The sequence below is a fragment of the Natator depressus genome, chromosome 9 (assembly GCF_965152275.1).
Source record: "Natator depressus isolate rNatDep1 chromosome 9, rNatDep2.hap1, whole genome shotgun sequence".
Lineage (NCBI taxonomy): Eukaryota > Metazoa > Chordata > Testudines > Cheloniidae > Natator > Natator depressus.
In genome coordinates this window covers 44,634,019-44,649,776 of record NC_134242.1, presented here as the reverse complement: position 1 = coordinate 44,649,776, position 15,758 = coordinate 44,634,019, and the positions used below count along the sequence as shown (strand labels likewise).

Sequence of the window (15,758 nt, the reverse complement as noted above, 5' to 3'; positions counted from 1 at the left end):
AAGTCTAGTGTTGAAACCACTTGGGTCATTAAACAATGCCATCCAGGCATCTGCTACAACAGTAGTAGATCTTTGTCCAGCAATAGAAGCTACATTTGGATCAATCAGAGAGCTATCCATTGAAAAAGTATTGGAAGAAGCAAAGACCTCACTCCAGAAGTTGACAAATGAAGGCATTTATACTGAATCCTTAAGTGAAGAGGACAAGAAGTGTTTTTTTAAGACAACTGAAAAGTACACAGACTTGATTCTTAAAAATCTACAACAGCAACTTCTAGATTCTACTCAACGGCTACGTAGCTTTTACAGATCCCTGTCTTATAAAACACCGACAGTTGAGTGGAGTAAGGCACTACCAGCAATGGGGCTGCCATGTGCTCAGGACAGAACAGAGAATTTGAACACAGAGTGGAACATCATACGATGAATGAATGAAGATTTCACTTCAGGTTCTTTGTTATCATCACTAGTGGCTCGACCCGATCTTTATGCTATGTTTCCTGGGCTGAAAGAAGTAGGAATTCATCTCTTGCTACTCCCAGTCACAACAGCTACAGTTGAGCATTCTTTTTCATCATTGAATAGAATTTTGTGTTTTGAAAGAAGTCGCCTTCTGCCTGATCATGTGAATGAACTACTGAGCATATCAATTGAAGGAATGGAAGTACCGGACACAGGAGAAGCCACCAAAGATGAATGCATTGCATTCAAGAAGTTCATTCACAAGAAGAGTTGTGCAAAATTATAACGAGAAACCAAGAAGGATGTAGATGTAGTGCTTCATAGAAGGCTTGAATAGCCAACGTTAATTTGTGAGAGGATTTTAAAATCTAATAAAATAGTCATGAAACATTTTTTAGTTTTTACTATGGTGCCATACAGCTCACCTTCACCCTCACGGTCTCACCCCTCATTGACCCTGACACCCCCCCTCCCCCGTCAATTTGAACACTGCACCTAATTTCAATTCCTGGGGAAAACCCTGGCTACCCCCCAGCTTTTACACAGGAGCTACGTAAAAATGGAGCTGTTACAAGGCATTTCACCATTAATCCATGCCATATCAATGAAAGTTTGATAATACGAAAGGTAAGAGATCAGCAACATTAGGGCAGGAATCATCTCAGAGCAAAGGAGGTGAAGTTTATCCTCCATGTCAGGGAGGGTTGATTTCTAGAGTGACTGGGGTCTCCCTGCTATCCCCCAGTTTGTTTGAAGAACTCAAGTATGGAAAACTTTAAAAAAAATAGTAATTTTCCATCTGTTCTTAATCCAGGCCCCCACATAAATAGCGCTGTGCCCACTCAGTTCTTGCTTCCAAGTGGCATGTGATGCCACAGCCTGGCAACAGTATACATCCTTACCAACACCAATGGGAATGCAGAGAAGGAAGTATCTGCCTGAGATATATGAGGCCCTAGACCCCAGTGCCTTAAGGAAGGGCTGCAGAGGGGAAGAGGAGATGTATCGGGACTGCCTTTTATTGCCTGCTGAGAACACAGTTACATAAATAAGTAAAAGCATGTCAAAAACAATCATTCAGATTGATTAAGTCACTCGAAGGCCCATCTAATGTGATACTCTGGCCACAGGGCAAACTGTCAGCAGTGCAGAAGTGGGTCATTCTATACTTTCAGCATAAATTCTTCTGTCTTAGAAGTAAGTTTGAAATTGTTAACAATTTTTGAGGGGAAGTTGGAGGTTTTGGGGTTTTTTGTTTTGTTTTACACAAGAATTCTACATTTATCCATTTGTCTAGCCATCCCTCCGGTTATAACACCCACTAATCAGATACGGGTGGGGGGGGTATAGTCTTTTAATCTATTGTTGGCTGTATTTTCTGACATTTTTATATAGCAACAGATGTCCAGAGATATAGTCCTGAATATATATTTAATTGGCAAACCCATATTGGAGAGATTTAATTCTATTATTTTATTACAATATATATCTTATTAACATTTACTTTGTTCGGCACCTGTCCTGGATATTCAGAGTTCCCCTGTGAAAATCACCCTGCATGTTGAACCCCCTTAGCCATAATGCAGGGTTCAGGGCTACCCTCATTTCACAATGTCCCAAATCAAACCACAGTGCATAAAATAAATCTACCTTGGTAGCAGTCAAAGGTCTTATGCACTTTCATGTGTCAGAATTCATATCTTGGAAGCTAGGACTTTAATTTCTTTAAGTCAATATAACTCCACCTATTTATATTCTGCAGTATGAAGAACAGCCACCAGAGGGAGAAATATAACTGCTCCAAACCATCCAAACTATAGCCTGGGAGCAATTTTAATTTCCATACTTCCCTTTCAATTATTTAATTTAGCCCCAGTTTTAAGTAATTATTTATTTGCTCCTAATGGTTGGATTTCAGAGTTTAGGTTCACACAGTCAAGGCTTTACATGCCTTCTCTCGCCATCCTAGCTATATGATCTTTGGGATCATTTACCAGTGCTTTTTTGTTCAGCCTCCAAAAGGCTCTCATCTGTTGGCAATGTGCGTTAATAGGCCCTTAGAGGCTCTTTCTTGAGTCGCTATTGAAATGTTTTGGAGAGATGTGAATTTACCCTTATTTGCGGAGTGCTCGGAGATCCTTCTGTTACCTGAAACATATTGTATTTATTACACATATTGTGTGAAGGAATTTATGCTCGTGAAAACAAGAGTCCCACAGTACTGGCTAGAGTAAGGCATAGAGTAACTTGGGGATGTGCAAATTCCTACACACTGCTCTTCCAGTACTGTGCCCCTCATTGTGACATGCAACCAGCTTCCTTTCCCAGTTTCCAGGTAGCATTAGCTGCAAAATCTTGCAGTTGTTTGGAACACAAATGAAATGTCCACTGGGAGGAGGCCAGGCAAACTCATTTTATACATCTCAAACTCAGATTTTGAATTGGGACAGCAGCAGTGAAAGATCAATGCTTTAGATCAGCGTGCACCCACACAAGGGCCAGTAAGAGTCCTTTGCAAGGAGCCACTTGCTGAGATGGGATTGACACAACAAACCCTTGGTTACAGGGCGGATCAACAAATTTTAGACTCAGAACTGTGTGTGCATGCACATTGGCCAGAGCTGGTGGACAAGACAGAAAATCTGACATCTAAACCCTGTAGTGGTGCTGGTGCTGAAAACACGGTTCAACAAAATCATGTTGCTTTTTTCTTAAACAACACAGAGTTTTAGCAAGTCCTCTCAGCCTCAGCATAACTGTAAGATGAAGCTCAGCCACACCAGCTTCTGAACACCCTGCTCTGAAGCATTCCGCAGAAGGATCTAGTGCAAGCATTCTCCTGTATGCTCTTTGCTTTGCCAATGAGGAAAATCAAATGGGTGATTAGGAACCAATGGAAACACAAGAATTGCACTTGCATTGGCTCCAAACTGTTTCAATATAAACCCCTTCTTCTGTCCCTATTGGAAATATATTCTTCACTTTGAGGCCCATTCTCCAGCCATTATATACCTCTCTCATTACCAGTATTAGAATTATCCACACACATCAGCTGGAGATACAGCCCATATTTATTTTCTTTTTGCTGCAGGGGTGGCAGGGGAGTGTCCATATAGGGTATTTAAAGAAAAGCCATAGTGACAGTAAGATCCTTGTGGTATTCTGACTGTCTAAAATAAGATTACTGTCTAAAATAAGATTTCACTTCTTTTTGCTCCTGTTAGCCTGCAAAAGCAACACAGCTAACAGTGAGTCAACTTCTATTTTGCCTTATGAATCAATAGAATTGTTTACAGGTGCCAATTACAGGGCCCAGTTTTGCCTTGAAGACCTGATTGAAGACCATGGCTTAGCATGGGTGTAATAGAGGGAAGTATTTGATCTGTGCAATTTGTATGATGCATAAGCCAGAAAGAACCCTGATCTTTTTACTTGTAAGAGGAGTAAATTCTAATCGAAAGGCATTGCGAGGCAATAAATATAAAGAATCATGATGCCAATCTCACACAGTCACCATTTGAAGTAAAGCTTCACTTTAAGGAAATGTAAATGAGCTTAGATGCAAAGAAGCATCTCCCACTATTTGCTAGGAACAATCACTAGCGTTGAACTACTGTATTTACACAAAGATGTGTTTATCCTAAAATCTAACTAATTTGCTCATTCTTCTATTAACGGAATACCACTCTTGGCATTTGGGATTCCTTAACCCCAGCAGGAGAGCACTGCAAAGCAAACCAAAACTAAGTCTGATAATTCTTACAGACCAACTCACCTCATCTTTGAGTATATCGCTAACTGAAGAAGCAGTGTTTAAGCTGATCTGTGACTGGCTGCTTATCCCACTGTCTTCTCTCAGGTATTCATTGTCCAATGAGTGCACAGAAAGCAAGAGAGTACCTCTGGGCTTCAGTGTCTTTGGCCTCTCGGGTGCCTCTAAATTGCTGTCAATAGCAGAGCTGTTCCCAAGAGAAATCATGGAAGTGGCACTTATTCTCCCGGGATAACGGAAACTCTTGCGTTGAGAGCTGGGTCTTGGACTTTGTGGTTTAGGGCTCATGGGCCGACAGGGCATGTCTTTACCTTCATATATCGATAGCTGGGGGCAAGAGGGGCTTAGCTGAGTAAACGGTGATTGCGGGTCACTGGGGCTAAAGGGAGATCTCAGCCAGTATTCCTCAGAAGTATCTAAACTGTTGACCATTGTTTCCTGCTGCTCAGCATAGTCTGGGTATTCTGGACATTTGACAGTCAGATCATAGGATAGTACTCTTTTTCTTCTCATATCTATAGGTGTATAGACCTCAATGGATTCCACAGAGGTGTCAGAATGGTTGGCATCTGTGAAGGTGGCATTAGACTCATATGATCTCAAAAATGCTTGTCCATTAGAGATCTCCTGCTTCTCTGTGGATGTTCTTCTTATAACATTACCAGGACCTTGCTGGTGGCCCCTGGTTGTTTTAAGACTCTCCTGTGATGGCGATAAACTTGCAAGGCTGGGCTTTTTCAGTCCATCAGCCTCCCTGCTTTTCAGAAATGCTTTCCAGGAACTTTGGCGAAGCTTGGCTTTCTCCTTTTCAAGTTTCAGTGGTCCTTTGGGGCTCTGTTCAGGATTTTCCTTCTCCAGGGATTTGGATTCAAAGAAACTTGAGAAGGATTTATGCGCCAAGGCCAGCCTTGTCCTGAATTTTTTACCCTCTGGGTTTTTGTTTCTTTTACACTCATTCTCACTCAAGGATTTCCTCACCCGAGAATACTGTGGCACTTCACTGTCATTATTTTCAACTGATTCTAAGACTCGTGCTTCAGGGTGTTTGACATTCAACAATGAGGGGGAAGTAGAATTTGTGTCTATGTTGTCCATCAGTATCCGACCAGAGCCAGAAGCCTTCCTCAGACTGATTCTGCTGAACAATCCAGCAGGTCTTACATAAAATAAGTCATCATCGTCAGAATATTCAGAGGTGTAGCTTTCCTTTCTTTGGAAGGTAGAACTGGGTGAACTGCTTTTAAAAGACTGCAAGCTTTCTGTGTCTTCATCCTCTTTCCCAGTGTCAAGTTCTTCTGTCTTTGTCTTGCTGCCAAAGAAGCTACTGCTACCTTGGTTTTCAGCATCCACTGTCTTGGTTTTCTTGAAGGATGCCATTTTTGAGAACACTAAAAACTTGGAAGGTTTCCCAGTCTTGGTCTGTTTCTGCACAGCTTTATAGAGACTGCTGTTACTCCCCAGGAAATGGAACCAATTCTCATCCATCTCCTCACTGTTAGCACTGCTAGTGCTCACATTATCTAGACCCAGGGCAGAGGCCTCTTGGCTCTCTGTTTTCACTATACAGTGAAAGGCATCGGTCACATTTGGATTCTGTTCATCGTCTTTGTTAAGGCTCACCAGCTCCCCCACAGCAGAGCCCAGCTTTAGTTCTCTGCTGGGAGACTCTTCACCAATGCCTATTTGTTCCTTTGACATATTACAGCTTTCAGTTTCTTTCTTTTCTAGCTTTTGTACGCAAGAGACAATGCTCCCGAAGGTGTCACCATCCGCACCATCTCCCTGACACAGGCCACTAATCCTGTTGGTATCCAGTGCTGTTGCGCTGGTTCCACATATGTCTTGCTCTAGGCCTTGACTTGTATTGAACTCATTTTCCTCAGTCACTTCGCTGTCTCTTGTTTCGAAGCGTGATTTTTTTAGCAGCTCCATTTCTGACTGCACCCCACCGTTAGTTCTGCAGGGCTCTACCTGAGAGATTCCCCCACTAGTTAGGCGAGGTGATTTCAAATGTGCTCCAGTGCGTGCACCTGCCTTTTCTTTCAAGGGAACGGTAGCATCTTCCAAGTGTAAATTCACCCCACTGGATTCATTTTTTATAGTGGTTACTGGGAAGCCACTGCAGCTGAGTTTTAAAGACAAATCTGGATCGGTTCTCTCCACTTGCTGCAGCGCAATTTTGGATTCTTCTTGCCCTGTGCTCCCAGCAGCGCTCATCTCTTCACTGCCAGAGAGGGGCTGTACAGGCAGAGTGTGCTCTTCACAGCTGGAATATGCATTCAGACTTCTCTGTGACTCACTGGGTTCTTTGATGGCAATGGGATGAGACCCCAAATCCTCATTGGCTAGTTCTCCTAATGTTCCTGTTATTATTTCAGCAGGATGGTCATCATTCAGCATCTTGGACTGCAAGCCCTTCTCCTCCACAGATATTATAATCAGAGCAGGTTTTAACTCTGAAAGTTGCATCAACTTTTTCCCCTGGTGCATGTAATGTGGTTTGGTAGTTGTTATTTCAACAGAACAGGCATCACCACCATCATTCTCATCCTTTTTTCCTGCATCAGCGAGATGTCCGTTTATTGTTACAAGCTCAGAGTGACTCTGTAAGGCATTTTTTTTGCAATTCAGGTTTTGCAGCACTGAAGCATCCTGCTCTCCTGCAATGTCTTGGCCACCGGAGTTCAGTGTAGTCTCCAGGGATTTCCAACCCAAATTCAGTTCAGAAGAATCCTCTGAACCTCTTTCTCCCACACAAGCCTCAGTACCTGGTGATTCAGGGCCGATCTCCTCCAAGTTGTTCAGCTGTGTTCTACCAGCTGGGCCATAGTTTGCTAAATGGTTATCACCTTTGTTTTCTGCAATAGCAGAAACACCTACAAGACAAGTTGCTTGGTCACTGATGCCAGATTCAGAGTTAATGCTGTGAGAGAACCTGTGCGCTTTGAAACCCCGCTCAGATTTGCATTTAGCTTTTCTTACCTCTCCTTCAGCATTTACGCTCATTGGCTCTGAGGCCAAGGCAGAGGGAGTCTCCCTTTCTATTGAATCCCACTCAGAGATCTCTCTCAGCTGGAGCTGTGCTGAAGATAAGCCATCAGCACACATGTCTGCTTCTGTGTTAAGGCCACATGTCTCTGATTCAGTGTGCAAATTAACTTCAGCACTTTGCTGGGAGCTCACTGGATGAGATAGCTTACTGTTATTTGAGCCTAGGCAGGTATTAAGAAGTGATCCTTTTATGCCAAATTTCCCCTCCACTTTTATTGCTTTTTCAGAGCTCCCACCAACCCTTTCTATGTTTTTCCAGGTGTACTCAAACCCCAACCCTTCAAGATGTATCCTGGAACATGACAATCTTAATTTATCTGTAAGCTTAATGCAGTTACCCAAGTAGTCTCTCTCACCCCCGACATTTATGTTTTCAGGTGCACTGTGCCATGTTTTACTTTCTGTGATCTCTGGCCTCGTGTGTGGAAGCTGAAATTTGGATTTTAGGCATTGCTGGTATAAGAGTGATTCTGATTTAAGGGTGGCCCCTGGAGTTCTGTTTCTTGTCTTTGTAGCTGTAGTTTCCTCATTGTTAACTGAGTTCCTCCAATTGCATTTTATGTTGGGTCTAGAATCTAGTTCATAGTGAAATTCAAATGCCTCAGAGTTTCTTTTACTGTCAGTTCTATTTGTTTCAAAATTAATATTAGGCAAACTATGGCTTGATCCTACATCTGGCTGCAAAGGAAATTGCTGAGTCTCGGGAAAAGTCAAACAGCTTTCAGAGTTTGCTTTCAGACAAGCAATGCTTAATCCTGCTGGACTTTTTTTACTCCTTGCAATAGCATCTTCAGCTGGTTCTGAGCTGACACAGGATTGCACTTTATTGTTTTCAGACTTTGCTTCACCTTGCAGTCCATCCACTACCAATTTAGTTTCTGTCTTAGATATAGTGTCCTCGCCACCAGTGCCAGACCCTGTATTGGAGGGATCACTAGTTAATATTAGTTCTTCCTCTTCTTTTCTCGATTTTGCAGTGTGTATCCAAAATTCACTTCTACTTGGTGCTACTTTTAAGTCAGAAGACAACTCCAATTGTGCCTTTTGACTCAACTCCAGTTGGCTCATGCAATGAAGTTTATGAGGGGGTATTTGTGCATTGGTATCAGGAAAAGTATGGCATGGTTCTTTTTTTCCAGAGGAAAGGCAGTGTGAACTAAAGCAAGTTTCTCCACTTATGTCACTGGCAACAGACTCTGTGTCTGACACACTTTCATAAGGCTCAGTCTTTATGTCTGACAAGGATTCACTCTGATGCGACTGTGTCTCAAAATAATCTTCATCTGTTTCCTGGCTTGACCCGCGTATCTCCAACTCTACCGTGCTTGGGGCAGAAGAACTCTGGTCATCTTCAAACTCTCCTTCAGTGATGTAGTTTTCAGTTGGCTCTGGGGTCTGCAAATAAAGAGACCAAAATTAGTCAAGAATGAATTCAGCAGCTGAGTATCAGAGAGAAAGATGAGGAATACTAGTGGCACCTTAGAGACTAACCAATTTATTTGAGCATAAGATTTCATGAGCTACAGCCCACTGCATCGGATGCATTCAGTGGAATGTTTCTCTCTCTGATATTTCTAGAAAAAAATAATGTGTTGGGATTTAAACACAATAAAGATACATTTAATACAAGTATACCCCTTTCCTCAGGGATTATATCTGATGTTTACACAGGGTTGGACTTGATGCCCTTACAGCTTTACTATAAACTATTTTTAATATAGCATCCAAAATGCAGCAGAAGCTCCAAAGACTTATGATCTTTTGCACCCTTCCAATCCAAGGGCACTTTTCACATTTTACATAAATTAAATTAACATAATTCCTTCCATGTAAAAGCTATTAGTGAATCCACCTTTGAATTTCAGTAGAGATTTACTGCACAAATCATGGGCATAGATATTACTATCCAATTATGTAACCAGTGCTTCATGTGGGCGGGGCAGACCTGACTTTTTTTTTTTTTAATCAAGCCAATCACTCAAGGGTGCACTTTAAGCACTGTCTTACCAAAGCTGATGCTCCGAGATTATCAGAGACCTACTTTTTTCAGACCACTTTAAACACTCTTTAGAACACAGTGTAGTTAGTTATTTGGACACTGGAATGTGAACCAAGTTTGAAAGTGATGTCTGAACTCAGTTCAGGGAAGAGACCAAGTAGTGGATCAAGCCCAGCTCAGCTGCTTACAGGAAGAGAGATCAAAACAACACTGTCAACCTCAGGGATAAGTCTTTGTCCTAAATGACCCTGCTTAAAGGGCCAAATCTCAGAGGTCTCGTCTTTTTCCATTTTTTACCATCAGAATGCAAGCTGAAACTTTCCCAAACTGAAAGGAGGAGAGCCAATCCTGATAAAGCTGGATGAGGGGAAAATGTTAGCTTACACCCACTGCCATCACTGGTTATAGCTGCATCCAACGATTCTACATGGTTGAGACTGATCAAGGTACATATGGTTTCAGGCTCATATATCTATGTATGTACTTCAACAAATTAAGCTCTATATAATCTGTATCCTGTTAACTCTCACACAGCACACCTGTGAGGTAGATGGCTCCCTAGGTTCTTATACCTCAGACCTTTCCAAATGGAAAAACAGAGGCAAGAAGAGGTGGGGACAAAACAGAAGATGAATAGCAGAGGTGCAATTAGAACTCAGGATTCCAGGTCAATATAGCTTTGAGGGATGTCCACAGCTGCTCCATTGGGGCACAACTCAATGGAAGCCCTAGAGAAAAACCAAATTTAAAAAAACATAGCCAAAGGAGAGATGCCAGAGTTTCTGAGCCCTGCCACCATGACACAGAGATTAAGATGGATTAGGGACAGAGCTGGAGGTTAACTAGGGAAGCTAGTAAAATGGGGTTATTTGGCAGAGGAAGGAGATCCTTGTCTGAACAGACTGGAACCTGATGAAAGTATGGCTGGAGGAGATGGGAGGAGGTTTGCGTCATTTGAGGTCTTTCAATAAATGTCAAGCCCTGCTATTAACAGGACAGAAATGACCAGCATTCCAACAGTACAGGCTTACATGTCACATGCTGATCAATGGTGCAGCCGGCCGTCAGGAGCAGTTGGCTCACACAGCAATGAATACAGGAGCAGCTGCTCAGCATTAGCAAAGCTGAATCTTGAATGATGCACTAAACAAATTTACGGATGGCACTGAGGTCAGCTACAAACTATTCAAGCAAGTGGGGTCTGAGTAATGAGGACACCTGATAGTCCTGAGAATAATTATGAATTAAATTACACCCAAATTATGACACAGATCAATTAGAGTCCATCTACACGACAAATAAAGATGTGCCAGCGTATCCCGATTTTGGTTTTGGTGTTTATGGACCTTATTCAATATGCACCAAGGTCGACAAGGGTCCTTCTATTGACTTCAGTCCACATACCGAATGAGGAAGACAGTTCCAGATACAAAGGGCATGGATTACTGTTTTCATTCATAGTTCATGGGAGAGTCCCAAAATTGCATGACCTGTGCTGTGTCCCACAGAGCTGCTGATTGGGACTGCTAAAGTCCAGATTTTAGCTGGTAGCCACTTTGTGGAGACATGTACAGGGCTGGGGCAGAGCCAGCTACTGTAAACTAGGGGGAGGGGTAGCTCACAGGCCATACCTCCTCCCGTGTCTGTCGCAGCAGCCACCCCGGCAACGCTTGAGAGCAGGCCCAGAACTGCTGCCTTCTACCCTGGACTGTCATGGGGCAGCAGCATTTTCTGTGGTGATGAGGAAAGGAAGACAGATTGGGGCAAGTATAGTGTGGTGGGCTTCATTCAGCACTCTGTTAGGCATGCACCAGCATGAACATCCACAGAGCAATTATATGCAAATATGCAAACAAACAAGTATTTATGTAAATACCTCAACAGCAAGTATTCTATTCTACATAGGTTCTTATACCACCCCACCATGGTAGAATCTGAGTGCATTCCAGTGGTGCATTAATCTGCATGATTAACATGTATCACACGTGGTTTGTTCTCTCTCTCCTCTTCTCAGGGAGAGAACTGTATGTAGAGTGAAGGGGTGTGCTTTGGTAAGCCTTTGGAAATGTTTTTATTTTACTACGTATATGCTATGTGTTTATATTGGAGAAGTGTGTCTTGCACTTGGAACAGAAGGTGGTGAGGTTTCTAATGGCCCTTAGTTCCTGTAGTGAGTACAAGTTCCTCCCCCCTGCGGTGACAATCCCAAGCAACAGGTTTGAGAACTGACAACACAAGCCATGTAGACCTACTCCTCAAACAACGAGCTGATCAACAGTGAGTTAGGATGCCAGTAAATTCAATGGGACCAGCTGTTTCAGGATTCAAATGATGCTCCCAAATCAGGCCCAGAGGGCTCCTTACTGAAATTCTAAGGACAGAATGTGGCCCTAAGCATTTATGTGTAATGTGAAAATAGAGAAGCAATGTAAAGGCAAGGGTATGGAAGAAATATGCAAGACTCATGGTTAGAACCACATTGTGACACTGTTTGACACTGGTCTTTTCTGAGAATAACCTGTAGCAGCAGCACTGTTAGGCCCTTGGCTTGCAAAAGGTTTACAATCCTGACCAGCTGTGACGTGCATTATTTTCTCATTTCCATCAGTATCAGAAACTCAACAGACATTCCTCCTATTGTTGAAGATGCATCAACCAGGCAAGCGACGGTAAACTTGTGAAAAGAAAAAACTAGCAAGCTTTGAAGGTGGGGGATAAATTGTAGTGAAATAGCTACCTAGTGTCAAAAAAAGAAATAGCAGTAAAATAGCATGCACTGAGGGGCGAGCAACAGTAAATTAGCGACACTCTGAAGGGCAGGGGCATAAATTCACAGGCTGAAAAGGTGGACATAATGGAAATAAGATAGTTTCATAGGAAAGAGGAAAGAAGATGCCTCAGAGGGAGATAGTTGGCTCATTGACTTGTACGTAGTGGTGGGACTTGCTAAAGCACCACATGTATCCAGCCGATAGGAAAAGGTTCTCAAGGCGGCTCATCCTCTCAGTTTGACGAGACATATTATCAAGAGTGCAAAGACTAAAAGCAATTTAAAGCTTTTGCACGTCCAGTGCTAGAGCTGGGAAAATATTTTCAGTGTAAATTTTTTTTCACTGAAAAATGCAGATTCGAGTCGACTGAAGTGTCTCACCAAACCATGTCAAATTTGCCAAGTTGTTTCAGTCAAAAAAAAATTCCAAAAAAGTCAAAATGTTTCAACCTTTTCTAAATGCAACATGTTGACTTTTTGATTCAAAACGACTTTGTTTCAAATTTTACTTCTAAAAAAATTAATAAAATTGAAGTAAAAATAATCTCAAACACTAAACTAAATATCTCATTTCAGGTTAAACAAAATGTTATGTTTGACCTGGAATTAATTTTTTATAAACTTTTAGTTCACAAAAAATACTAAAAAAAATTTAAACTTCCTGTTAACCCTAAACTCTTTGTTGTTGTTTTTCTAGTTTTCATCTCAGCCACCAAACCAAAAAATCAGTTATTCACATAGCTCCATCCAAAACACTCACTTTACTAGGAATCAAATGTTACCTTTTAGTGACATTCTGCAAAGATAACACAGGATACAATTGCTGATTGCATTTTAAGATGCAAGAATCGTGCTGCTTAATTGTTCCCCTTTTGAAACAAGTTATATTCATTCTTGCTAAAATCTTCATTTGAACTAGAGCATGCCAGTTCAAAGAAAGTTATTTTGGTTTAAGGACGCCTTCAGGGAGCATCCAGGAACAGGAGAATGTTTCTGCAGCTGTCATAAACATACAGCTAAGGGTAGCATAAAATCCCTCCTTTACCTGTAAAGGGTTGATCAGTTCCACTAACCTAGTTGGCACCTGACCAGAAGGACCAATGGGGAAAGAAGGTACTTTCAAATCTGGGGGGGAGGGGGGAGGTTTTTGTTTGTGCTCTTTGTTGTTCTCTCCAAGACAAAGAGAGAGACCAAGCAAGTAATCCAGCTCCTACTGAACGATACATCTAAAATTACAGAAATAGTAAGTAATAGCAAAGAAATGCGTTAGAGTATCTTTTGTTTTAGCTTGTGAATTTTCCTTATGCTAAGAGGAAGGTTTATTCCTGGTTTTTGTAACTTTAAAAGTTTTGCCTAGAGGGGAATCCTCTGTGTTTTAAATCTTATTACCCTGTAAAATTACCTTCCATCCTGATTTTACAGAGGTGCATCTTTTACTTTCTTTCTTTATAATAAAGTTCTGTTTTTAAGAATCTGATCGGGGTTTTTAGTGTCCTAAAAACCCAAGGGTCTGGTCTGTGCTCACCTTGTTTACTCTCAAGCCTCCCCAGGGAAAGGGGTGAAGGGGCTTGGGGGGATATTTTGGGGAAACAGGAACTCCAAGTGGTCCTTTTCTTAAATCTTTGCTAGCTCACTTGGTGGTGGCAGCAATACCGTCCAAGGACAAGGAAGAATTTGTGCCTTGGGGAAGTTTTTAACCTAAACTGGTAGAAATAAGCATAGGGGGTCTTTCATGTGGGTCCCCACATCTGTACCCTAGAATTCAGAGTGGGGAGGGAACCCTGACAGCAGCGTTTGAGGAACATTTGTCAATGGGTTTTGAGTGACAGGTCATGGCAAAAAATGGACTGACTGAAAGTTTTCACTTTTGTCTAATATCACCGTGTCTTCCTCTAGCTCTACAATGCCTTGTCACTACTCCATACAGATAAAACTGATGGACCCTACATGTGTGAAGAAAACAGATTGAAATTAACAGAGTTAATGTTTTTGTTGGGGATGGTGTTGTGGATGCAACCCTGTAAAATGCACTATGGGTCATAAGCATGACCAACCTTAGGACCTTGAGCCTTGCAGTGAAGGCTTCTAACACCTGAGGTTTGGAATAACTGTAGGAAGAGAAGGGACTACTCTTGGTACAACTATGCAGACCACCACTTTGAATGGGATAGAACAGTGCCAGTATGTTACATCTGCTCTCATTGGACTCTTGGGCCCAGTCCTGCTCTCATCAATGACAATGAGATATTTTTGCCATTGATTGCAGTGGAATGGGCCGAATTTCTATGGATCACATTCTCCACTTGCACCATTTCTGTATACTTGATAGGAATAATGTGTTCATGATGTGACCATTGTAAGTCCTTAACTATCCATTTCCTAGCTTTCCTCTGTTTTGAAATCAATGGGATCCAGTGACACTTGTCACTTAGCCTAACTAGCTTTTGAAAGAAGATTTGTTTTTGCAATTCAGACTCACATCCATCCGGGAGGTAAATATTACTGTATTCATTTTATTCTGAGTCCCAGAGCAAGTCTGACACAGACCCCTACCCTAAGCACTAGACTGCACCCCCACCTACACGTTGTCTTACTACTGCAGTGACAGGTATAGGTCAGTTCTTCGTGCCAAGTCAGAACAATGTGAAAACGTTCTCATTATAACATGGCAACTGACCCTTCTGATGGCCATTGCTCCCAATGGATATGATGGTAACCACCGCTCCTGAATTAGCCCATTACAGTGCACAAATCCTTATTATTCCTTGCGTGTATGGAAGACGGTGTGTGGCACTGTTGCATACTTACCACCTGCACTGAACGAGGTAATAAACCCGGCACTGCTTCACGTGTGGTCACCACTCTCTAATAATAAGGTTGTTTTTATAGCTCATCATGAGATGAGATTGAAATGCAATACTTAATAGCACCACAGCCAGCTATCCTGGGGTTGCCAACCCTCCAGGATTGGCCTGGAGCCTCCAGGAATTAAAGATTAATCTTTAATTAAAGATGTCATGTGATGAAATCTCCAGGAATACAGCCAACCAAAATTGGTAACCCTAAACTATCCTCTTTGCTCAGTGAGCCTCTACACTTGTCATTGGATTAAGCAAATAAAGATCGGCATATGGGTATTGTTTACCAATGGCCCAATCCTGTGTGGTGCTATGCATTCTCACCGCCACTGTTATCAGTGTGAGAGAAAACTCAGCACCAAAACCAGAACAACACACAGAAAGCCCCCAACTAGCGGTGCAAGTAAGCCGGTATGGTCAGGTATGCCATACCATTAAGCCATTTATGCCAGTACGCCGTACCGGAAAGGCACATTTTCAGAACCCCAGGGCTTTCCCAGGAACCACAGTGGCAAAAGGAGCAAAACATGGGGCTGCCGCTCCCAGGAGCCAGCACCCTGGGCCAGCAGCTCCTCCGGCACAGCTGTACCACCCCCAGCCCCGCCCCCAGCCCTTCCATGCAGCTGCATCTCTTGTCTGCGGTCTGTACAGCCCCACCGGAGGACAGGGCTGGGGGCAGGGCTGGAGGCAGGACAGCCGTGCTGGAGGAGCTGCTGGTGTGGGGCGCTGGCTCCCGGGAGTGGCAGCCCCACGTTCTGCTCCTTTCACCGCGGCGGTTCCCAGGAGAGCCCGGCAGTTCAGCGGATACTGACTTCTATCTGTGCATAACCACATCTACAGGTAAAT

The 15,758-nt window shown here is 42.7% G+C and overlaps 1 protein-coding gene across 1 annotated transcript in view; it reads right to left on the bottom strand.

Annotated features, from left to right (window-relative positions):
- Positions 1-15,758, bottom strand: part of ARHGEF4 (Rho guanine nucleotide exchange factor 4) — a 326,464-nt gene that overhangs the window by 174,013 nt on the left and 136,693 nt on the right. Inside the window, exon 4 of the mRNA XM_074964006.1 lies at positions 4,238-8,680. Within this exon, the coding sequence (XP_074820107.1) occupies positions 4,238-8,680 (4,443 nt within the window). The remainder of the gene's footprint in view (positions 1-4,237; positions 8,681-15,758) is intronic.